The sequence below is a fragment of the Syngnathoides biaculeatus genome, chromosome 15, assembly GCF_019802595.1.
Source record: "Syngnathoides biaculeatus isolate LvHL_M chromosome 15, ASM1980259v1, whole genome shotgun sequence".
Lineage (NCBI taxonomy): Eukaryota > Metazoa > Chordata > Actinopteri > Syngnathiformes > Syngnathidae > Syngnathoides > Syngnathoides biaculeatus.
In genome coordinates, this window is record NC_084654.1 from 4,237,713 (window position 1) to 4,262,657 (window position 24,945).

The following is a 24,945-nucleotide window of genomic DNA, read 5'->3' on the forward strand; positions in this document are numbered from 1 at the left end:
CGCTATCCAAATCTGGTTCTTTTTCTATCCAATCAGGAACATTTCTTGCTCCCAATACAAACTGTCCTAAACTCTTCCACTCCTGTTAAGTTTGTTTGTGCAAAGACGTGTGTAGTGGTGTCCATTCCTTGAGTAATGCATTTAGTTTGTCAGTCCGTCCTGTTCCTGCCACTATGACTAATATACCATCTGAGTACAGATAATCAATCATGATTTTGTCTGGTGTGGGCTGTTATAGGTTTACAGTATCTTATATTACATAGTCACATGCAATGAGTCACTTCCTACGTCAATTTGTGGTTGTTTAATCATGTCTCAAGCTGTTTGCAGCTAGAGATCTCCTGTTCTTGTGGGAGGTTTGTTTGGAATATCTAAGGTGTGATAACTGAGTGCTGGGTTCCTATTTTGTAAAATATTTAACTGTCCTCCCAGTAAATCCTTTTTTCCCTTTTTACTTCTACATTTCCTGTTCCTGTCCCAGAGGGAATTAAGCCCAGTCGTAGTTTCAGCAAGCCATTTCTTCCCAACAACCGTATGGGGCAACTTAAAAAGTTGCATTTTGGGAGCGTTAGTGGTGACATTTTTGATGAGGAGATGGCTGCTCTAGTTATGCGTTGGTGGGTGTTTTGTTTTTAGGGCAGTCACGTGAAATGTGACCTTTTTCTCCACAACACCAGCAAATAATTTCTTTTTGATCAAATTTTCATCCGCTCCCCATTACTCTTCCCCTGCCTCTTCCTTATCTGTGGCCACAACTATTAAATGTTTCGTATAAATCTCCATAGGTTTCTCCTTCCTCTGTCAGAAAGGTGTCATCTTTCTTTTTTTAATTTTGTAGCACTCTTTCTGCATGTAGTACTTGGTTAACGTGTTGTTACAGGCTGCCAGTCGGTTTGTCAACCCAATGTTTTTCAATCCATTGTTTTGTAGGATTATTTAAATTCGCATGAAGAGCATTTTTTAATTGCTCTTGATACACACTCCCTGGAGTGTGATCTTCATGAATGCCACTGTTTGCTTTAAAACAAGTCATTCCAATTCTATATTCTTCAAGTGGTTCATTGTTGTTTTACTTTGCTCTTCCAATGGCAGAAAAATGTGCTTTTTGTCTAAATCTAGCAGAAGTGCGCTATATTAACCGTTGAACTCCCTGCTGCTGTGAAAAAGTAATTTTCTGTCATTCAAATTTGTTGTACTTCCACACCATTTAAGTGGTAAGATTTTCTCAAGTCTTCCGTTCCCTGGACAAATTATGTCACATCAACTTCATGAAATGTGATACCTTTTACGGCCGTTTTCACATCATCTTGAGTCCATTTTGTGTGTGTGTGTGGGGTTTTTTTTCTCTCTTATTTTATCATGCAGGTTAACTATATGTAATTTTTGTTTGTGTGTTGAGCTGGCCAGCAAAGCCATATTGTGTTATCCACAAATTTAGATGTTTTATTTTAGCAGGAGATTGGCTTTCTACAAACGTCTAGTCCTTACACATTATTTTTTTCCCCAGATGTTCTGTTTCAACTATTTTGCTCATTGTTCTCCCCCTGTTGGAGTCTGTGGTTCACCTAGGGAGACTATACTGACTTCCCCCTGAACAGGGTGACAATTACATTCTGTTAGAGGAAATTCTCAAGCTTCTACCACAAGTGGCGGAAAATCCTTACCTCTGCATCCTCAAACAGTTGTCACTCAATTTCCTGTTCAATTGAGGTAGCGAACGTCCACTCACACTTCTACACATGCACACGTTTCACGGAGCTCACGTACAGGACACACGTTGCCCTTTTCTCAGTTTTATAGACTAATTAGTCTACTCGATGGGGACGAGTATTCTCGAGGTCTGGTTCTGCTGCAGTCACCCAGACGCGCATTCACTCATTCCTCATGAGTTTGTGAATTTCCTCCTCACCATAGATGTCTTTACTTCCTTTGGCTTCTCGTCAATCCTCAGCCTCCAGACACAAAGTCGACGCCCAGTCCCGGAAAGGGTCTCAAGTGCCGTGGCCATGATCTTTGCCTGGACGTCGACTCAGCCCCTGGAAACCTCAGGTATCTTGAGATCTGGCTTGAAGGACCAAGTACATGTCAGGTTTACCAATTAGACATTCATTAATCTGGACAAAAGGGAAGCAAAGACATCAGTTAAAGTCCCGTGAGGAGAGAGGAGAGGAACTGTCTCGGACAATTCACCACTGCGCTCTCTGATTATCCTCTCCTCAGCACCTCTCTTTATTTAGTTTCAAGACGCCCCTTATTTACATGGATGTTACAAAAAGGAGACGGCAAGCAAAACGTAGTTGGAAACAAAGTGTACTTGTTTGTTCATGTGTGTGTGTGCATGTGTGTGGAAGATTGCTGAGTACATGTGTGGTCATCATTTCTTTAACAGGCAGCAGGTGCTCCTGTTTCTAACAGTTCTGATGATTAGATGTTTTTGTTCTTGCTATCACCTGCTAGGCGGCTGCCATGTTATCTAGAGGAGAGCAAAGGATTTCTTTACTGGAAGCAGATGTATGACAATTATATTCACAATAATTCCTACAATTGGAGGGTCTAAATTGCCCTTCAGTGTGATTGTGAGTACAAATGGTTATTTGTTTCTATGTGCCCTGAGATTGGCTGGCAACTAATTCAGGGTGTACACCACCTCCTGTTCGAAGATAGCTGGAATAGGCTTCAGCACTCCCCTGACAGTTGTGAGGATATGCGGCTCAGAAAATGGATGGATGGATGAGAATCAGAATCGATCTGTTGAACAAAACAAAGTCTCTAGAGAGGTGAGAGAAACAAGGCAAAGCACATTCGAAACAATCTGGAGGAGCTATTCTATGGCGGCACGTCGCGATCAAAACAACGAGAGCTCAAACTACATAGAAACGAGCGTAATGGGCACATTTAAACATTTTTTAACATTTCAATTCTGTGAGCCCTCCCGTTTTTGTTTTTTTTTTAATGGGCCCGTTATCCTCGTTTCTACGTAGTTTGAGCTCTCGTTGTTTTGAACTGCCCCGCTGCTTCAGCATTGCCCAGTTCTTCGGCAGCAGTGACACTTTTATTTTAAAAGCGGCTGAAGAACTGTCACGTCTCATTGGAAACGAGAGTAGGACCCAAATGCAGGAACTCGGAAGACGCAAGGTAGTTCAAGAAGAGACACGTTTATTATATGCAGAGGTAGGGGATCGAGCAGGCAATCCGGTGCAGCAGCGGTAGTTCGGACGTCGGGCGAAGAGAGCAGATGAGCGGACAGGCAAGAGTCGGTACACGGGGGAACAATCAACGCAGGCAGAAGTATCGAAGGAGTCAGGCTTACGGGGTTGGTCGGAGAACGGACGAAGGTCGGTACACACAGGTTCAATCAGGGATACCGGAGCACACGAATGGGACATGAAGATCATACGAACTGGCACCGGCCAGTTGTCATCGCGGTCATATAAATCCATAGCATGATCAGGCTGCATGAGGCGCAGGTGTGCACCTTCCAATCAGCGCACCTGCGCTGACACCCGCACAGCTCGTGCTGAAGCGGCAGGATCATGACAAGAACTAGCCCTTGTAGTCGACATTTATTGTCTTAGTTTCAATTCAAACAAACTCACAGGCAGCCATTTCTGATGTTTGGTGCAGGAGCAACAAATAAGGTACGTTAATGATTGTAAAATGGGAAACTCCCGCGAGCAGGTCCAGAATCTCAGGTTAGTGTCACACATGTCCGTAATACATATACATGTGCAACATAAGACATCGAATCTTCTTCTTCTTTTCCTTTTGGCTTGTCCGTTGTCTCCACAGCATGTCATTCTTTTCCATCGAAGCCCATTTCATACATTCTCCTCTCCAGCCCCCACTGGCCTCATGTCTTCTCTCACATCACCCATCAACCTTTTATTTGGTCTTCCTCTCGCTCTTTTACATGTCAGCACCATCCTCAGCACCCTTCTACTAATATACTCGCTCTCTCGCTCGCCTCTGAACATGTCCAAACCATCTAAGTCTGCTCTCTCTACCCTTGTCTACAAAAGATCAAACTTTGCTGTCCCTCTAATGAGATCATTTCTAATCCTATCCAACCTGGGCACTCCAAGCGAGAACCTCAGCATCTCCATTTCTGCTACCTCCAGTTCTGGTTCCTGTTGTTTCTTCAGTGCCACCGTCTCTAATCGCTACATCATGGTCGGCCTCACCATTGTTTTACAAACTTTGCCCTTCATCCGACTGGAGACTCATCTGTCACACAGAACACCAGACACCTTCCGCCAACTTTTCCATCCCACTTGGACCCGTTTTTTCACTTCCTTACCACACTCTCCATTGCTCAGTATTGTTGACCCAAAGTATTTGAAGTCGGCTACCCTCACTATCTCTTCTCTCTGGAGCTTCACTCTTCCTTGTCCGCCCCTCTCATTCATCCACATATTTTCTGTTTTACTTCGGTTAATCTTCATTCCTCTCCTTTCCAGTACGAACCTCCATCTTTCTAATTGTTCCTCTGCCTGCTCCCTGCTTTCACTGCAGATCACAATATCATCCGCAAACATCATAGTCCAAGGGGATTCCAGTCTAACCACATCTGTCAGCCTATCCATGACTACCGCAAACAAGAAGGGCCTCAGCATGGATCCCTGATGCAGTCCCACCTCCACCTTAAATTCTTCTGACACACCTACGGCACATCTCACCGCTGTTCTGCTGCCCTCATACATGTCCTGTACTATTCTAACATATTTATCCGTCACACCAGACCTGTTTATGCAGTACCACAGTTCCTCGCTCGGTACTCTGTCATAGGCTTTCTCTAGGTTTACAAAGACACAATTTAGCTCCTTCTGACCTTCTTCTTCTGTACTTTTCCACGAGCATCCTCAAGGCAGATAATGCATCAGTGGTACTCTTTCTAGGCATGAAACCATTCTGTTGCTCGCAGATACTTTCTTCTGTCTTGAGTCTAGCCTCCACTCCTCTTACCCATAACTTTATTGTGTGGCTCATAAACTTTATTCCTCTATAGTTTCCACAGCTCTGAACATCGCCTTTGTTCTTAAAAATGGGAACCAGCACACTTTTCTTCCATTCCTCAGGCATCTTCTCACCCGCTAGTATTCTGTTGAATAAGTTGGTCAAAAACTCCACAGCCACCTCTCCAAATTGCTTCCATACCTCCACAGGTATGTCATCAAGACCAACTGCCTTTCCTTTCCTGTTCGTGTCCAACCTGGTGTACAGGTTGTCACGTGCCTCTTGTTTTGCCTTCGTCACCTCTACCCTGCCCTACATTGTGACTCAATGTATTCCTTTCGCCTCTCCTCAGTCCTCTCCGTGTCACACTTCTTCTTCGCTAATCTCTTACCTTGGATGACTTCTTGTATTTTGGGGCTCCACCACCAAGTCTCCTTCTCCCTTTTCCTACCAGAAGACACACCAAGTACGCTCCTGCCTGTCTCTCTGTTCACCTTGGCTGTAGTAGTCCAGTCTTCCAGGAGCGCCTCCTGTCTATCGAGAGCCTGTCTCACCTCTTTCCAAAAGGCCACACAACATTCTTCCTTTCTCAGCTTCCACCACATGGTTCTCTGCTCTCTCTTTGTCTTCTTAATCTTAATCAGCACCAGAGTCATCCTGCACACCACCATCCTATGCTGTCAAGCTACACTCTCCCCTAAATCAGTAACCTCCTTCAGATTACACCATCTGTACAAAATATAATCAACCTGCGTGCTTCTACATCTGCTATTGTAGGTCACTCTATCTTCCTGACTCTTCTGGAAATACGTGTTCACAACTGCCATTTCCATTCTTTTTGAAAAGTCTGAAACTATCACTCGATCTGATGCTTTATTCACCTCCAAGACGTTCTTAGCCAGTTCTTTTAAAATATCCGCTACTCTATTTCTCTTCCCATCTACTCCATGGTAAAATAATTTCAACACTGCACCTAAACCTCTAGCCCTACTTGATTGGGACCATCCTACAGATTGCACTGGGTTGTGCTCTCACAGGGCGATATTAATCTATATTTATATATTTATATTTTAATGTGCTGTATTGACTTTTTGAAAATATTTTTGGAATTTTTTTGCAGATTATACACAAGAAAGATGGTTGATAGATGGATAGATAATGTCATCATAGACATGTATAATGAGATTCCAGCACCTCCTTTCAGTGCAGCATTTTTATAAAAGAGAAATTACAGTGGCACTTCTATTTACAAAATTAATTCATTCCATAAGTCGTTTCGTAACTTGAATTTTTCAAACGTTGAAGCGAATTTTACATCTAAATAGCCAAATCCGTTCCAAGACCAACAATTCCCCCAGCCTAATAATAAGCATTCAAAGTACAGAATATAAAGAATAATAAAATTATGTTCATTTACTTTTGGCATTGGGCGACTATACGTAGAGAAGCGTGCGGGACAAGCAAAATCTCAGGGGCATAGCCCAGCCAATCCCCTGGGTGGAGCTGCCTCTGGCAGCAGTCCCACACCTGTGCCGCATGGAGACTAATTTGACCAGGCATACAAGCTTTGAGTGTGTCTTATACATTTGCCAGTTTGTTGTGCTACTGTTTATTGGATACTCCACTATCATGCGTGAGTACGCAAGCGTTGTGTCGTGCTTCTCTTTGCCACAGGGTTCCTGTGCCACTATAGTCTTGTTACGTCTTGTTCACGTTTCCAACTTTTGCCTCATAGTCATCATACATTGTTTCAAGACCTTGCCTTTTGCCTTGCGTTTTGTGTGCCTCTGCCTTCTTGGACTGCTTACCCATGTATGACTTCAGTTTTGAATAAAACCACTCTCAACATCATGACCTTCCATCGGAGTCCTGTAGTTGGGTCCAGTCCTGTGCTTCGTGCCTATGACAGAAAAGGACCCAGCAGGTAAAACGCAGCATCGCCAGTTTCGTCACTGGGCTGCCTCGCAGCGTACTCAGTTGGTTGACCAAGCATCTCCTATACGAGTGGGCTACTTTTTTGGGTCCCCTCCAATCTTGCCATCTTTACCACCACATGTTTGGCTGGTCTCAGATTTTTTGGATTTCGAGGAAGACCTGGACTTATATGTCCAGATTCTCTTTTTGTTTTTTTCCCTCCCGGTGTTCAGTCCCAATCAATTTGTTTGGGCTCCCCTCGTTTCCAGCACCCGAGGGCCTAAGTCCCATATGCCCAAGTCCGCCTGACAACCACGCCTCGACGTTGACCGATCCATGGTCACCTGATGACCACGCCGTGACGGCGACCGATCCACGGCCGCCTGACGACCACACCTCGATGGCGACTGATTCACGGATGCCTGACGACCATGCCGCGATGCCGAGCAATCCACGGCTGCCGGATGACCACACCTTGACGGCGTCAGATCCACAGCCGTCTAATGACCACGCCTCGGAGGAGACCGATCCACAGCAGCCTGATGACCTCGACTCAGCGACGACCCCTCCACAGGCGCCTGTCTTAGTGCTGACACCTCCACGCCTGCCTGTCTTGGCAGTCACCAACCCTCGGCTGCCTGACAACCACGCCTCGAAAGGGACCGATCCTTGGCCACCTGATAACCATGCCTTGATCGGGACTGATCTTTGGCCGCCTCCCCCTCCTGTTTCTACAGTGACTGATCAAAGGCATTCTCACGACCACGCCTCGGTGGTGACTGATCCCCTGCTGCTTCATGACCTCGCCTCGATGGCGACCGATCCTCGGCCACCAGATGACCATGTTTTGATGGCCACCGATCCTCGGGCGCCTCCCGCTCCTGTTTCTGTGGCGACCGATCCAAGGCCTTCTTACGACCATGCCTTGGCGGCGACCGATCCACAGCCATCTGATGACCATGCCTCACGGCGACCGATCCATGGCCCCCTGACGACCGCGCATTGCCGGTGACTGATCCATGGCTGCATAATGACCACGACTCGACGGCAACGGATCCTCAACCGCCTCCTGGTCCTGTTTTGGTGGCGAATGATCTTCGGCCGCCTGACGACCACACCTTTGCGGCGACCTATCCACGGCTGCCTAATGTCCGTGTCTCGTCGGCTACCGACCCACGGCAATCTTTCGCCCAAGCCTTGGTGGTTCTCTACCAGCGTCGGCAGCCGCCGGCTCGCGACCATGTCTTGGGAGGTCTTTGTCCAAAGCCGTCACCTGCTCCCGTCTGGTTCCTGCTGTGTCTTTGGGTTCCTCCTCGAGGATGCCCACCCGAGTCGCCCTGTGGGGACCCTTGTGTTTGTGTCCTGGCTAACCTCCTTACCTACTCGGCCAGACTCCTTGCATTGGGTGGAAGGACTGACTGGGGTGGGGGGTTTGTCCCCTCCCCTGGGGTTCTCTCTGTCTTCCCCTGGTCATTTTTTTCCTCCTGTTGCGTCTGGAATCCACACCTTGGGGGGGGGGGGGGGGGAGGCTCTGCCAGGGGCATGGCCAAGCCACTGCCTTCGGCGGTGCTTCCTGTGAGGGGCATGGCCTTACCACTGCCCTGGGCGGTACCACCTCTGACAGCTGTCACGCAGCTGTTGTACATTGGACACTAATTAGACCAGGCATTTAAGTTGTGAATGTATCATTGGCATTTACCAGTTCACTGCATTTGCATGACTGCATTTTGGGATACTCCACTACTGTGCGTAAGTTCGCAACTGTTGTGTAGAGCATCCACTTGTCACAGCGTGTCTGTGCCTCCTTAGTCTTGTTACGTTTTTGTTCACGTGTCAAGTGTTGCCTCAAAGTCATCGGACCTTGCTTTATGTTTTTGGATCTTGCCTATAGTCTAGCGTTTTTGTGCTTCTGCCTGTTTTGGACTGCTTATTGGTACACAACCTCCGCTTGGAATAAAACCACACTTAATATCATGTCCTCGTCTCGGAGTCCTGCATTTAGGTCCACCCCTGTCCCACTTGCTCATGACAGAACGAACTGGCCAGAACAGACAAAGATGTGGTGTCACCGGCCACACCGCTGGGCATGCCGTCGGCTGGGCACACCGCCGTTCTGCCTCCTAGCGCTCCCAGCCTGAGGACCATGCGTCCTCTATCCGAGTGGGCTCTGTCTTGTTGTGCTCCCCTACCTTGCTATCTGCACCACCCAGGTGTCATGATTATTTCCCGACCACCACCCGCTCACTACTACATAGTTTGCTGGACCCGGATGTTTTGGATTATGAGAAAGACCTGAATTTATACGACCGGATGCCGTATTCTGAGTCGGAGACGGACTTTGGTTTTTCTCTTCCGGTGTTCAGTCCCAGTGAGTTTGTTTTGCCGCCCCACTCTTCCAGCCCCCGAATCCGTCAATTGGATCAGCTCCCATGCCGCTTGCTCATGACAATTTTTTATTATCAGATTCCAACTTGTCATTGTTTCATTAATGTGTTGTAAGGGTGACCACGTGTGCAATTCAAAGCTCAAAGAAATTTAGTGTTATTATGATTATTATTATTATCCATCCATCCATCAATCTTCGGAAGCAACCTCCCATCCATCCACTGGGCCTGTTCTTTTGAACCTATTTTGTTTGTGTACCAACAGATGGCTTCACATGTTAATTGTGCCTTCTGCCTTTTGGTGGAAGAGCATTTATTTGTTCCGTCCAACACAATGCAGCTCTGGGAAACAGAAGACACAAATATACAAAAAATATCTATTTGACAGTAATAAATGATACTTGCCTGACCAAATTAATCAAACTGGATCATTGACCACAGCACACCTGATGATCTTACACAGCTTGTTGGTAATCATTGCTGGAGATGACATTCTCCTCTGATCCCACAGTTTTGTTCAGAAAACAGTTAATAACATTTCTATGTGCACTTGCTCTCACACAAAGTATGAATCTACGACTTCTGTGCGTAATGTGGTTATATGTGAGTAGAGTGTAGGATGCTTCCTGATCATTTATTTGGAGGTGGCTCACTGACTCATCACTTGTGTTCGCCTCAGAGTAGTTTGTTCTCAAGAATTAGCACCATGCTGGTTTCCTTCCCAACCATTTGCAATCAGTGCATGATAAGCCTCTAAATTGGGTAGAATGCACCAGCAGCACTTAGAAAGGATATGCGACTGCTGAGCTAATTGTCACAATAAGAAACTCAATGTTTGATTTAAAAGACTCTTTCTTCCATTTCATTAAAATCTACCCCAAATTATAATAATGCTTTTAGTTTATGACCAAACCCAAGAAGCATAATCTTAGAGCAGAGAATAGGTTAGACACCAATTGACCACGGTACAGTATTCCCCTGTACATCCATTGAAATCCGTTCAAATTCACCTGTTTGTGTTCAGAGTTTTTCTTGATTATTAATCTGTTATTTGCTGTAAACCTCTTCTTTTAAATCTCTTTGAAAGGCCCCAACATAGCACCAGATAAAGCCATGCTGTATAATTGCTGTGTGGCGCCAAAATCCACTTATTGGTGTCCAGGAACGACTGTATGTTATGACACAGCTTTTAGGCAGGGGTAAATTAGTAAGTAGTTGCTGTCGTTTTTGTTGCCGTTATTTGTGGCACAGCTTGTTCCTTGTATTGTATACTGTATACTAGGGATCACCGTCACCAACCTTTGAAACAAAGTGACTTCTTGGGGTACCAGTTTCATGCACACATCTGAAATAGCAAATTTGCTCAAATTCCCTTTTTAAATGTAATTAGATGTCAGTTTTAATCACGAGTGATGATCATTTATTTGAAGAGAATGAGCATGTTAATGTACAGAGCTCACCTGGTGCCAAGGTATAAGAAAAATAAAATTCATAAATAATCTATTCCCTCAGTTTAGTAATCAGTACCCTGAATTAAAGGTGAAATCCAGTGGTTTGGATTAACAATGTGTCCAATAGGTCATGCAATATGCACTCTATCTTGACAATGTGATGTTAAATCATCTCTCATTTAATAGTGTTTTGAGAAGATTTTTATCGACAATTACGAATTTTCAGGGGCGCTGCGATTTTCGCAAGTCACATGACCTATGTGGGCGTATGTGACGTGTTACGTGCCATTCCAAATGCTCAATTACATGGGACACCATTATGCCCAGCGCGGGTTTCTCTGATTTATCCTCATCTGATGAAGAAATATCAGTATCAGTTGATCGGGAAGACATCGATACAGAGCGGCGGAGCTGTGAGCTCGCTCAGCCGGGGAGCGAGCTCATGGCTCCGCCGCTCGGTGGGGCGAGCTCGTCAAACTCCGCCCGACGAACCACCCGAATAGTCAACATTATTTATAGCTGAGCGAGCGATCTCGCAGCTCCGCTGCTCGGCAGAGTTCAGCTCACGGCTCTGCAGCATTATTTTTACCCACAGGTTCAAACCCGTATGGAAGTATTCCTCTGTCTTCCTGATCAACCGAGTGGCTGAAACGCTCACAGCTGTGTATGGAAGTATTCCTGGGTCTTCCTGATAAACCCATACTGCTATTTCTTCATCAGATGAGGATAACTCAGAGAAATCAGCGCTGGGCATAAATTGTGTCTCATGTAATCCAGCCTTTGTTGCAGCGCCGTACATCTGCGCATGTAGGTCATGTGACTCGCAAAAATGGCACTGCCCCTGAAAATTCATAATTGTTGATTAAAAAAAAATTCTCAAAACACTATTAAATGAGAGAGGATTTAACGTCATATTGTCAAAACAGAGTACATATTACATGATCTATTGGGTACATTGTTCATGCAAACTAGTGGATTTCCCATTTAAACAATCAATACCCGTAGTTTACCAAATGTCTGTGGCGTCGTACCATACGTCTGTATAAATGTCAATTACATTAAATGTGGATTTTCAATTCATGGGTCACATATGAAATTGACATGACATGATATATCCTTTGTCCTATATTTTTCCCTATCTGAAAATTCAATATACCGTAATTTCTCGAAAACAATGCGCAAATTTTTCCCAAAACATTTTCAAAAAGTTAATGGAGCGCATTATATTTAGGTATGGATGAAAAATAAAAAAATACAATCACATTGTATAGTCGTATACAGGTACATAGAGTGGTAAGGAATCCATACATACACATTTCGATATTCGATGTCTAATGTTACACATTTATATATATTACGGTAATGTGCGCCCCCAACCTGAGCTCTCTGAACACCTCTTTGCATTTTACGATCGTTAGCGTGGCATGTTCGTTGCTACTGCATCAAAGATCAGAAACGACTGCCCATGAAATTGTTTTAACTTAAACTCAGACAAAAAATGTTGACTAAAATGGCTAGTTGTGCAGCTGCTTTTTAAAGAAATGTGTCATCACTCGTGCTGATTACGCTGCCAAGCCGGAAGTCGCGCGGCGTCTTGGGGGTCAAGTACACAAGAGAGGACTTGCTAACCATCAGACGGCCTTATTCTGAGTTTTCTTCTGACTTTTTTCGACAACTCTCACCAATTCACTGAAGCTTTTTCCAGACTTGCTAGTCACTAGCTCTTCATAGGCTTGCCATCCAGTACACAACTCCGGCTGCGTAAGCGGGGACATCGTCTAACGCTTCCGACAAAAGACTTTGGACGTTCTGCGGCTATGTGCTTCACGGAGACTTGGTTTTGTGGGCGAATGCCCGATGCTGCTATCACACTGCCCGGTCTCAACCTCCATCGTGCTGATATGTCGTCAAGCTAACAAGCTTAACTGATACTCTTTTCAGAAGGCCAACATTACAGTTAAGATCCTTTTTTTGTTAGTTACTTGAAAGATTCAACAATTTGGTAAAAATATTCGATTTGTTTCTTCTTTTGTCTTTCTGCCATTCTCATCAAATTTTAAACAATAAACATTTCACTTTTCTTCTGGTGAACTAATATACATGTTTTACTTTTTGAAAAAAAAAATAATAAATGGAGTTTGCCTCGATATTAAAAAAATAATATTCCACCACCTTCCGTTTTCCATGTTAGCATACAGGTAAGTGGCCATATATATATATTTTTTTATATATTTTATAATTTTGTTAGTTAGGTTGTTGTAGCTAACAAAAATTGCTGCAGTGTGTGCTGAGCTCTATAATGTTGGTGCACCATTCCTTATTGCTATAAAAGCATATTCCACCGCCTGTCATGGTCCTGCTGGTCCCAGCCCTGGCTGTACAGGTCATCTACACACCTGCGTTGATTAAGAGGTGCACACCTGAGCCGCATCGCTGATAATTAACCCCAGTATATATAGGACCCAGTGGACTGTCTGGCTTTGCCAGATTATTGCCATCCATGCCTTGTTCCTGCACTTCCTTGTTTCTGATCCTGAACCCATGTGTACCGACCTCCCCCTGTCCTCCGACCAACCCCGTAAGCTTGACGCTCTTAATACTACTGCTCTCTCTCTGACTGATCTCCTGTGTACCGATCCCTGCTTCCTCGCGGACCTGCCTTCTACGCCTGACGTCCTGGTTACCGCTGCTCCAGTTGACTGTCTGCCTGATCTACGACCTTGAAACGGATAAACACCTTTCCCAAACTGCCTCTGCGTCTCTGGAGTCCTACATTTGGGTTCTTTCCCGCACCGAAGAGTCGTGACACCACCTTTCGTTTTCCGTGTTAGCATACAGGTAAGTGCTCCTTCTTCATGATTTCAGTCACATAGAGTAAAAGATCAAGGGCACAATTCTGCGCCTTTGTGCCGCAGTCCTGACTCCCATGATGTGTATCCCAGGTAGCCTAGTAGTCAGTCTGGGCTTGATGTGCTGTCGGTCACGTCTTCAAATTAATGCAGTTAGAAACATAAGGGATGTCATATACACCTTGCGTATGTATGAGTTCAGGGATCGAAAATGCCCGCCGTTCGAGGCACCACAACGGGTGACGTCACGTGAAAACCCATAGTGGAAGTTACTACAGAATGGAGGGGGAGAAGCTGTGCTGCGCAACCCAAACGCTTGGAATTAAAAAAATGTTCCCTAACAACTGCCACGGATGGCACAGAGGATGATGTGGTGGGAGCAAGATGGAATGTTAATTATGCACTGTACCAAGTCATTAATGATGAGTTCCACAGCGATGCACCAAAGGTAGCTACTATGGATCTTTTTCGGATTGGAGATGAGTAAAATGCTTCTCTTGAAGGCTTGGCTCAGGATGTGTAATAGAGGATGAACTGTACTATGCACAAATATTTAATGCAAAAAAATCATTTAAGTTAAACATCGTTAAATAGTTTATATTTTTAAGACTGTAACATATGTTATCAACACTATTAATAAAATGTTGTGCCATCCTTGAGCATTTATGTTAGTTGGTTGAGGGATTCTTTTCTGAAAATTACAGGGACCAGGACAAGCGTGTCCTGTGGCCTGTCCCGAGATTATATTACCTACCGCTACATCAGCACATGCACAATGATTATTATTAATAATAGTTGTACGGACAGTTTTTTGTAAAAACAATACAAGTACAAACTTGGCAAAATATGAATACAGATCATTTCTAATATTTTGAGAGTATGTGTAGCGGCAAGTTGGTAGTGCACATTGTACATTGGTAGAAGGGTTTTTCTGATTTTTATTTTTTCATTTTTTTAGGTCAACTTTGGGGGTGCGCATTATACTTCAGGATGCAGTAAACTCGAGAAATTACGGTAATTTTTGGAGTACAAAGCCCCCCTGGTGAGGGTAAAAAATAGTTGACTGAGGGAACAAATTAGTGAACTGATGGTACAGTTACTAAAGTGGAACTGTATATGTGACACTTAGTTGCAATAAAGACTCCCTCCAGCAAGTGACAATATTCTTTTCCATTCGGCTTGTCATGTGATGGGTCGCCGCCACAGCGTGTCATCTGAGATGAACGCACATTTGTTCGGCACAGTTTTATGCCGGATGCACTTCCTGATGCAACCCCTCTGCATTTACAGTGAAGAAAATAACTATTTGAACCCCCGCTATATTGCAAGTTCTCCCACTTAGAAATGGAGGGGTCAGAAATTTTCATCATAGGTGCATGTCCACTGTGAGAGAGATAATCCAGAAATCACAATGTATGATTTTTTTTTTTTTAATGATTTATTTGTGTGAAAGAGCTATGCAACCGTCATAAAGGATGGCGAAATGAAGATCTTTTTACAACTTCAATGTCCCAGGTCTCAAGAAGCTAGAAGAAGTTGGCAGTCCACCGAATAAAAGTTGTCTGCCAAGTCAAAAAAAAAAAAAAAAAAAAAAAGTGAGGCCTGTAAATGTGGAAAAACAAACAAACGAAAAAAACATTTTTATACATCTCTGGGTGGTCCAAGTGCCTCCCAATTTTTGAAGTGGTGGGTGATGTAGTCCGGGTGCCATTTTAAGGTAATTATGTAAAACACCTTTTAAAATATATATGTATTTTTTTTTCACCAGTCCCAATGTTGGCTCCCCAAAACAAACAAACAAAATATATATATATATCACTGTTTGTCTCTATGTGCCCTGCGATTGGCTGGTGACCAGTTCAGAATGTATCCTGCCCGTTGACAGCTGCGATAGGCTCCAGCGCTTCTGCGACCCTTGTGAGCAAAAGCGGCTAAGAAAATGCATTAAAAAAATAAATATATATATATATATATATATATATATATATATAATGTGTGTGTTTTATTTATTTACAATTACAGCTGCAGGGGTCCTGACAATTATCATACAATACAGTATTTTTTTTTTTAATTCATTATGAACATTTAAGGCAATTGAGCCATTTGAAAATTATAATCACTCGCTGCGCCGTTATGTTTCGAGTGCGTGAGTTTCTTCAAGGACTGAAGCTCCCTCTCAAGTGGTCCGCCCCCAACCCCACCCCTTCTTCACCGGCCGCTTTGGTTGAAGCCAAAACACATCATGGCGATCGATGGTAAGTCGGCGAGAAACGTCTTTTTCTTCCTGTTTAGCTTCTACTGTCATAAACAGCGCCCATGAGGGTTACATGTTGTGGTGAAAATGTCCTGCGTTAGCCTTAGCAGAATAAGAACTGTTCTGGTCGAATGACATGGAAGTTTCAGGTTTTATACTGTTAGCGGCAGATTAGCGCGGAATCTGCTGAAGGGACAGCTCTCTTGTCGACGGTGTCACTTGAACGAACCAAAGCGTCAGACGGACTGCCAGCTCCTTATTGTAGTCCCTTGATGCAAATGCATCCTTTCCTTTGTAATGACTGTAGACCGGCATGAATTGGGAGACGAGTTTTACTCGCCCCCCTTTGTGAAGATTGTTTATGTAACTTTGGTTGCATATTCAGCTTTGGCGTTTTAACGGCGTTAAATCTAAAAGCTTGCAGTGAAAATAAATATTATTGGAAATGTCACTATAAAGAGGACAAAAAAGACAATTTAAAGCAACGACAAAAACTTACCAATTTTTATTCATAGTGGTAATCATGCACCCTTTCAATCATGCTGACTAACTGCTCTGTTTCGCAGTAAAATGTAATGTACTATATACTACATTTTGTATTCAGATATACAGTATTGCATTGGTTACAGTCATTTGCATCTACTTAATCACAATATAATTATCAACATTTGTAAAGTAGATTCTTGAGTCTAGGGTCAAATAAAAAGACTGAAAAAAAGTTACTCAATCTTTACACTGAGTACCACATCCAAAAGTCCTTGATTGTCCAACAACCACACAACTGATCAACATTGAAACACAGTAGAACATTAGCCCAAAGCGTTAAATAAGACATGGGTGTTATTCTGAAAAAGCACATTTAAAGTCTTTGTCACAATATGCAGTTTTAACATCACATAGATAATATTAAATATAGGCAAATAAAAAAAATGTACTTAAATGATTTAATTAAAATGGTACATATATGTTAAATTAAAATGTACTTAAATATTTAAAAACAATTTCTAGATGGTTAAATACAATTGGTTTCTACTTAAAAGTTCAACACTTGAACTGTATTTAATAAATATATAATGTAATGTAACTATACAGTAATCTGTTCTGGATTAGAACAAATTGAAGAATATAGGAAAATAAAAAAAATGACCCTACTTAAATGATTTAATTAAAATGGTACATATGTTAAATTAAAAACAATTTGTAGATGGTTAAATACAATTGGTTTCTACTTAAAAGTTCAACACTTGAACTGTATTTAATAAATATATAACGTAGTGTAACTATACAGTAATCTGTTTTGGATTAGAACAAATTGAAGAATTAAAATAAATCAAAAGACTGTTTTACCAGGAACCTTCTATTTCGATTATAATAGAAGCTCAAACCAAATGAAAATGCTTCATATATAAACAGCTCATTAGAATAAAAAGGCCAAATCTGAATTAAACGGTGAGAGGCGGTGAGCAGGTGTGGGTATACTTATTGCCCCCCGACTCGGTACCTGTATGTTGGGGTTCACCCTGGTAGATGAGAGGGTAGCCTCCCTCCGCCTTTGGGTGGGGGACGGGTCCTGACTATTGTTTGTGCCTATGCACCAAGCAATTGTTGAGAGTTCCCACCCTTTTTGGAATCCGTAGAGGGACTGCTGGAGAGCACTCCCCATGGGGACTCCCATCATTCTGCTCGCGGACTTCAATGCAATGACAATGAGACCTGGAAGGGCATGATTGGGAAGAATTCCTCCCCGCCCCGATCAGAATCCGACTGGTGTTCTATTACTGGACCTTTCTGCTGATCACGGATTGTCCATAACGAACACCTTGTTCAAGAACAAGGGTTTCCAAATGTGCACATGGCACCAGGACTCCCGAGGTCACAGTTCGATGATCGACTTTGTCGTCACGTCATTGGACTTGCAGGCGCATGTCTGATCACCACCTGGTGTTGAGTTGGCTCTGATGGTGAGGGAAGATGCCGGTCCGACGTGGCCGCCCCAAATGTATTGTGAGGGTCTGCTGGGAACGGCTAGGAGACTCCCCTGTCATAAGGAATTTCAACTCCCACCTCCGAAAGAACTTTGCTCAGATAGAGGCAGGGGCATTGAGTCCAAGTGGACAGTGTTCCACGCCTCCATTGTTGATGGCAACTCCTGAATGCGTTGGTGGACACCAACAGTGAGTGATTCCGTCAAGCTGAAGAAGGAGTCCTATCGGGCATTTCTGGCCTGTGATCTCCAATGCTCACTGAAGTGGGTCACAGCAGAGTGTGAAGTGGCTGGGATGAGAATCAGCACCTCCAAATCTGAGACCATGGTCCTTGGTCAGAAACAGGTGGCGTGCCCTCTCTGGGTCAGGGATAAAATCCTGCCCCTAGTGGAGGAGTTAAACTGCTCTGGGGTCTTGTTCACTAGTGCGGGAAGAATGGAGCAGGAGATCGATGGGCGGATTGGTGCAGTGTCTGCAGTGATTTCAGTCCGCTAAGGCGAAGCTCTCAATTTACTAGTTGATCTACGATTCTACCTTCACCTATGGTCACGAGCTGTGGGTCGTGACTGAAAGAACACGATCCCGGATAGAAGCGGCTGAAATTAATTTCCTCAGCAGGGTGTGGGGTCTTCCTTAGACATAGGGTACAGAGTTTGGTCATCCGTGAGAGACTCAGTGTCGAACCGCTGCTCTTTTGCATTGAGAGGATCCAGATGAGGTGGCTGGGGCATCTGATCTGAATGTCTCCCAGACGGCTCTGAGGTGAGGTGTTCAGGCACGTCCCATTGGAAAGAGACCCCAGGGATGACCCAGGAAATGCTGTTCAAGCTTTACAGAATGTAGGACGTCGACATACTTATCTCTTACCTGTTCTAAATGAAGATTTTACACCTTGCACGACTCTTATAAGGAATAGTTCCTATAAATAGAAATTTATCTTGTTCTTTGTTGTTGGTGCTTTGTTGTTCTTGTTCTGTGCGTCATACCAGGGGAGCACCGACTTTTTCTTTTGCATTTTGAGAGTGAAATTGACAAATTATTTTCTGCAAAGATCACGATACAACTTTGGAACTTCAAGCTATTTTCATTCAATGTACATGCTAGTTTTGTGAAAATACTGTATTAACCTTTCCTGCTACATCATGTGTGCCGAGAGACACAGGGGAGACTTCTTCTCCGGTGCCGAGGTTGTCCTCCTCCGGGTTAACTCTCCTGTCGTTGCACAGTTGAGAAGTGTGTCAGGAATAACAAAGCTTCTCTTCCTTGTCGCCATCACACTTTTTTTTTTTTTTTTTACATGTCACTTTACTGCTGCGCACGCCTGGACTGTCCCATCTCATTCACACATCGATGCACATATCCACACACACTGAGCTTGTCACAATACAATACCTGTAATAAACTCAACCAAAGCCCATAAGCAAATACCCTAACAAACTCAAGTAAAACGCGTGCGCACGCACATTAAAAAGAACAGAACTTCGATATGCTTTCATGCCTTCGCGAGAACCGCATGAAAGAAGGCAAAGAGCCGCATGCAACTCGAGAGCTGCGGGTTGACCACCCCTACACTAGAGGAAGCCTCCCCACCGGTTACGGTATTCGCCCAAGAAGGAGGCCCCGTAGCTCAGTGGTTAGAGCAGGGTTGTGGGTTCGTATCCCACTGGGGGCCTCCACTCCCTGAGAAGGGTTGCGTCAGGAAGGGCATCCGGCGTAAAAATTGTGCCAAACGTACATATGCGTTCATCTGAGATGACACGCTGTGGCGACCCCGAAAGGGACAAGCTGAAAGAAACACACACACACGGTATTCGCCCAAGAGTTCTGAAATTGGGGGTTTGAATCCAGGCTCTGGCCTTGCTGTGTAGAGTTTTGCATGTTCTTGCTGTGCTTGCACGAGTTTTACTCTGGCTTCCTCCCAGATTCCACAAATATATCTGTTGGGTTCTGTGAAGACTAAATTCTCCTTAGGTTCAAATACGAGTGTGATTATAATTAGACTTGCGTATAATTGTCAAAACTGATGAATGTGGCACCTTCATGCATCTGGAAATTGCACCCAAAGATGAGCTAGACCTGTGGAGCGCCACAGTTCTTTCTCTGATTTCCTGTCTGATTTCTTTAGATTTTCTCATGGTTCCAAACAAGGAAGCAGAGTGTTTGAGGTGTGACCTTAAATACATCCCTCAACCCATTCAGTGTCCTGACTTGCCTGAGCAAATTTCATTCATCTTGAGTGGGCAATAAACTCCTTTGTTGATGAGGGTCTTTTGAGGTGACTTGTGGTGGCCGCTAATTAATTTAGTGTTCCCATGCCACCCTCTGTGGTCTTGTCTTTCTTTGATATTTTGGCTTGCAGTCCAATACGTGTCAGAGTCCTGAAACAAATGTCTGGATGTTGATTTCAGTTTGTGTCGGCATTGAGCAAAATGTGTGTGTATCCATCTTAGCCTTTCCATGGGAAATTGAATTTAGTTCACTGAGGTGCAGGGTGTAATCCTCTTGCCACATGTTCCTTACTCTGTATGTGTGTGACCTGGAAATGGTGTCCCCGTCTGACTATAGGAGTGGTTACGCACACAGTTTTTCCATAAGTCTGCATAGGGTTAGCTTTTGATTATCAAACACTGCAGAGGTCACTTTTATAGTTAAAAAATTACACCTGTCCATCCATCAATTTTCTAAGCCACTTATCCTCACAAGGGTCGTGGGAGGGCTGAAGCTTATCCCAGCTAACTTCAGGCGACAGGCAGACTATGCTCTGAACTGGTCACAGAGTTTATCAAGCCACCAAGACTAAACAAACCTAAACTTTTTTTTTCTGCAAAAACTTAATGCATTCAATGAAATTACATTTAACATAATTTCAGTGACTGTTCTTGGCTTGTGTGCTCGGTAGTAAAAATTAGCTCCATTTGGTGAGTGTAACTTAACAATGAAAAGTGTTCATGGGAGCACATAGTGGCCTTTTACTTCTACTGTTGGGGTCCCTGAAATCAAGGTTCCACTGTTGTATCATTATGACCTGCTGGTACAGCCCGTTAGATTGTGACATTTCCTTGGGAAAACAAGCTTTCACAAAGGTACACCAGGGTATAAGTCAAAGTTAATCATTCTAACCACTACCTCTGAGACAGTTATCAGTGGCATCTACCCATCTGGCAAACCTTGTCACAATGGAACAACCAATGTTATAATATTACACTATTAAAAACTATGTGTTCCAGTCAGTCGATGATTTGAACGTTTTCGTAGCTGTGATACAGATTTAGAGTGGAAGGCGTCAGGTCTATTTGAAACTTCAACCTGTAGGCTGATCCCTAGCTGCACAGCTCAAAGACTCTGAGGATTTCACAAGTGTGAATAATAGTGAAGAATTACAACCACACCATGGTAGTCTAAAGGACATACTATAGGTAATGTATAGATTCATTTTGATGAGATTGCAACATTAAACGGGAGAATTTGGTGCAGTGCTGTTTGATATAATAACTGCACTTGGACCATTGAAGCCGCCGTTTTGAGTGAAAATATGTTCCAGCCGAAAACAAGGTTGAAACAATCTCTTGATTAGATTGATGGATATCAAACTCATCTTGCCCCTCCCCCCACATCATTTTAGGTGGCATGCGAAAGCAAAGCAAATTTTCATCGTTCTTGGTAAAAACAGTATCAAGATTTTTAATTGTCATGTGGAGTAAATAATATTGAGATATTCTAAGTGTTTTTGTTACTTGACCCCTTGTTTTTGCAGGAAGTTGAACAATAGCTGAACAAAATAAATCATTAAGATTTGTTTTAGCAATGATTCCATTCATATCAGGATTCATGTTTGCCGATTTGATTCAAGGACAAAATTGGTTTGCTTGATGATGATCCGGAATTATTCAGTGGATTCACTTGATTGATTGTATTGCTTCACAATAAAAACATTGGGCAAAACAGCAACATAGTTATTTAAGTTGAAACGAGAAGTTTACATATCTGTGCACCGTGCAGAAGCACAGGTTTCATTTTTGTCTCACTTTCTGAAGCCAAATCAGACCAAACCTCTCCTGTTTCAGGTCAGCCAGGATCACTTAGAATATTTAATTTTGTTACATTCCACAATAATGAGAGAGAATTCTAAGAGAATTTGACATTTTCTTAGAGGTCAGAAGTTTACCTGTATGCATGCTTCCCACAAATTTTCAATGGGGTTTGGATCAGGGTTTTGTGATGGTGACTACAAAACATTGAGCCACTTTTTAACCATTTTGACAGTATGCTTAGGGTCATTGTCTATTTGGAAGTCCCATTTCCGCTCACGTTTTAGCTTCCTGGATGATGTCTCGAGATGTTGCCTTAATATTTCTATGTAATGTTCTTTCTTCATGATACTGTCGATTTGAAGAGGTCCAGTTCCTGCTGTAGCAAAACAGCCCCATAACATGATGCTGCCACTTCCATGCCTCACAGTGTTCCTATGGTGTTCTCAGGTCTACAAGCTTCCCCCTTTTCCCTCCAGATGTAATGTGTACGTTTCATTATGGCCAACCAGCTCCACTTTAGTTTCATCAGCCACAGGACATGTCTCCAGAAGTTAAGATCTTTCTGTTGGTATCTTTTTGCAAAATGTAATCTGTCTTTCTTTTTACATTTCTTTTGGAGTAATGCCTTCATTCACTGAGTGGCTGTCGGTGCAGGATTCATTTCACTGTGGATAATGACACTTTCTTACCAGCTTCATCCAGCATCTACACAAGTTCTTTAGCTTTAGTTCTGGTGTTGATTTGCAGATCTCGGACCAAAACATTCATTCGTTCATCTTTGGGACACAGAGCCCGTCTTCTTCCTGAGCAGTGTGATGACTGGACATACCCATTATATTTATACCTGCATATAATTGTTTGAACAGATGAACAAGGCACATTCAAGCATCTGGAAATTGCACACAAAGATGACCCAGATTTGTCGCGCTCTAGATTTCTTTCTTTGATTTCCTGGACGATTTCATTTGATTTTCCCATGATTTCAAACAAGGTAGCAAGGTGTTTGAGGTGTGGCCTTAAATACATCGCCAGGTGTGCTGGCAATTAACTCACATGTTGTCAGTTAACATATCAGAAGCTATCAGGACCATGGCTTCCCCATGTTCTTCAAAGACATAGTAATTTTTCTGTATATAAACGTTTGACCTAAAAAAATGTATAAAATTCTCAAATTCTCTCTCAGCAGCAATTTAGTCTATGAAAAAATGAAAAAAAATTGTTTTTGTACAGTAACATCTGGCTTCAAACTATTACTTTAGGAATGATTTTATTGTTGGGCCATTTTCCCCCCTAGAAAAGAGATTGGTATTGGTATTAGTATTTGTATAGTATTAGAAGACCACAATGAGATTTTCATGAGGAAACTTAAGAAGCATTAATAATACATAGCGGGCTAAATATCGCAAATGTACAAACTGCTCTTTGGAGCACAAACGTTTAAAACAGCATCCAGCAGTTGACATTGTTTTATCCTCATTTGCCCGAATTTCCACTTGAGGAAACTCTGCTATTACACTTGAGGGAACTCTGCTATCATTGTTAGTGGCGAGCAAGCTAAGCCAAGGTAACCAGCTTGAAAGGCTTCACATTTACAGTATGTAGATGTGCCACAAGTCACACATACACATCCTGAATGGTAATTTCTTGCGAGACTCCTTCTTCTACCATTCACCAGACAAAATCCATTAATTAATAAACAACACACAGACAAACCTTGGTGTCTTATCCAACCACCAGGGGCACTACAGAAAGGAGTGACCGGATATGGGAAGTGAAGAAATGGGACGATGATGATGAAGTACGTAGCCTTGACAGTGCTAACTGCCGTCTGCTAACTAAAAACTTCAGACAGATAAAAGTAATTACAGGCATTTGTCTAGGAAATACAGCATATATACCCCTCTGTATAAGACCTTGTTTTCAACTATCAATTGTTAATAAAGCAGATAGATTGCAACTCGGAGCAAGTGCAATGTAGGAGGGCCTGCCCACCAATGCTCACTGCAGAAACGGCAAAACAAAACAAACACACAGGAACAGAACCAGGAACATCACAAAAACATGATTATTTTAAAGGAATCTTATGCTCTTTTCAAGTATTTTGTGTTTTTAAGCAATAATTGAGTAAAGGTTCCATATTTTTCATAGTTAGACCACCATAGCGTGACTCTTTGACATGGACATAGTATAACAGTTAATTTCATAAAAAAAAAAAAAACTTGATTTTTGTCACACAAGTGTTAAAAACATTCCACAATTCATTTATATTTCGTGGTTTTGCTTCAGAAACAGCTTTTTTTAATGTCACCCCAAAAGTTCTCAATTGGCTTAAGGTCCGGGGATTAGACTGACTACTCCACGACATTAACTTTGTTGGTTTGGAACCAAGAGATTGCATGTTTACTCGTGATTTTGGGGTCATTGTCTTACTGAAACACCCATTTCAAGGGCATGCAGCATAAGACAAATGGATAGGTTTCCATTTCTGCCATCTTGTCATACAGGTCAGAGAACACAGGTGATTGGTGAAGCGTGAAGTTTTTTTCTTTCGTCAATTTATCCAATTGGTCTAAGGACTGTGGTGATGTCATTTGAAAACCTATCCATTGACCTCTTCAAATATTTTGACATATGCAAACCGATCCATGATACGTGGTATGTGATAAATAGGCCCAACTTTCAAGTGGGAGAAACTTGCCGATAACCTGATGCTTGCACCACCTGTGTCTTCAGTGTGTACTGTGGCTTGAATTCAAAGTTTGGTGGTCGTCTCACAAATTGTCTATGGCCGTTGGAACCAAAAATAGCAATTTTACTCTCATCAGTCCACAACATGTTCCTCCTTTTCTCTTTAGGCCAATTGTTGTGTTCTTTGGCAAAATGTAACCTCTTCTGCACATTCCTTTTTTTGAAGAGAGGGACTTTGCGGCAGATTCTTGTCAATATAAAGTATTAGCTTCACACAGATGTCTTCTCACTGTCACAGTACTTACAGATAACTCCAGACTATCTTTGATTATCCTGGAGCCTTTGCCATTCTGGTTATTCTGCCATCCATATTGATGGTTGTCTTCCGTTTTCTGTCAGGTCTCTCTGGTTTTGCTTCCCATTTTAAGGCATTAGA

At 43.0% G+C, this 24,945-nt stretch overlaps 1 protein-coding gene across 5 annotated transcripts in view; it reads left to right on the forward strand.

Annotated features, from left to right (window-relative positions):
- LOC133513047 (synaptotagmin-14-like) overlaps positions 1 to 24,945 on the forward strand; it is a 110,580-nt gene that overhangs the window by 15,392 nt on the left and 70,243 nt on the right. The window contains exons 1-3 of one of the 5 annotated variants that reach the window (XM_061843313.1): positions 13,152 to 13,280; positions 13,398 to 13,540; positions 14,510 to 14,565. The exons of 1 other annotated variant lie outside the window; for it this stretch is intronic. Coding sequence is in view for 1 of the 4 variants with exons in the window: in XM_061843311.1 (XP_061699295.1) it covers positions 15,794 to 15,806 (13 nt within the window). In the remaining 3 variants the exon portion in view is untranslated. Of the gene's footprint in view, positions 1 to 13,151; positions 13,541 to 14,509; positions 14,566 to 15,748; positions 15,807 to 24,945 lie in introns of those variants that run through there. 3 more of the 5 variants (XM_061843314.1, XM_061843315.1, XM_061843311.1) reach the window with 3 other exon arrangements.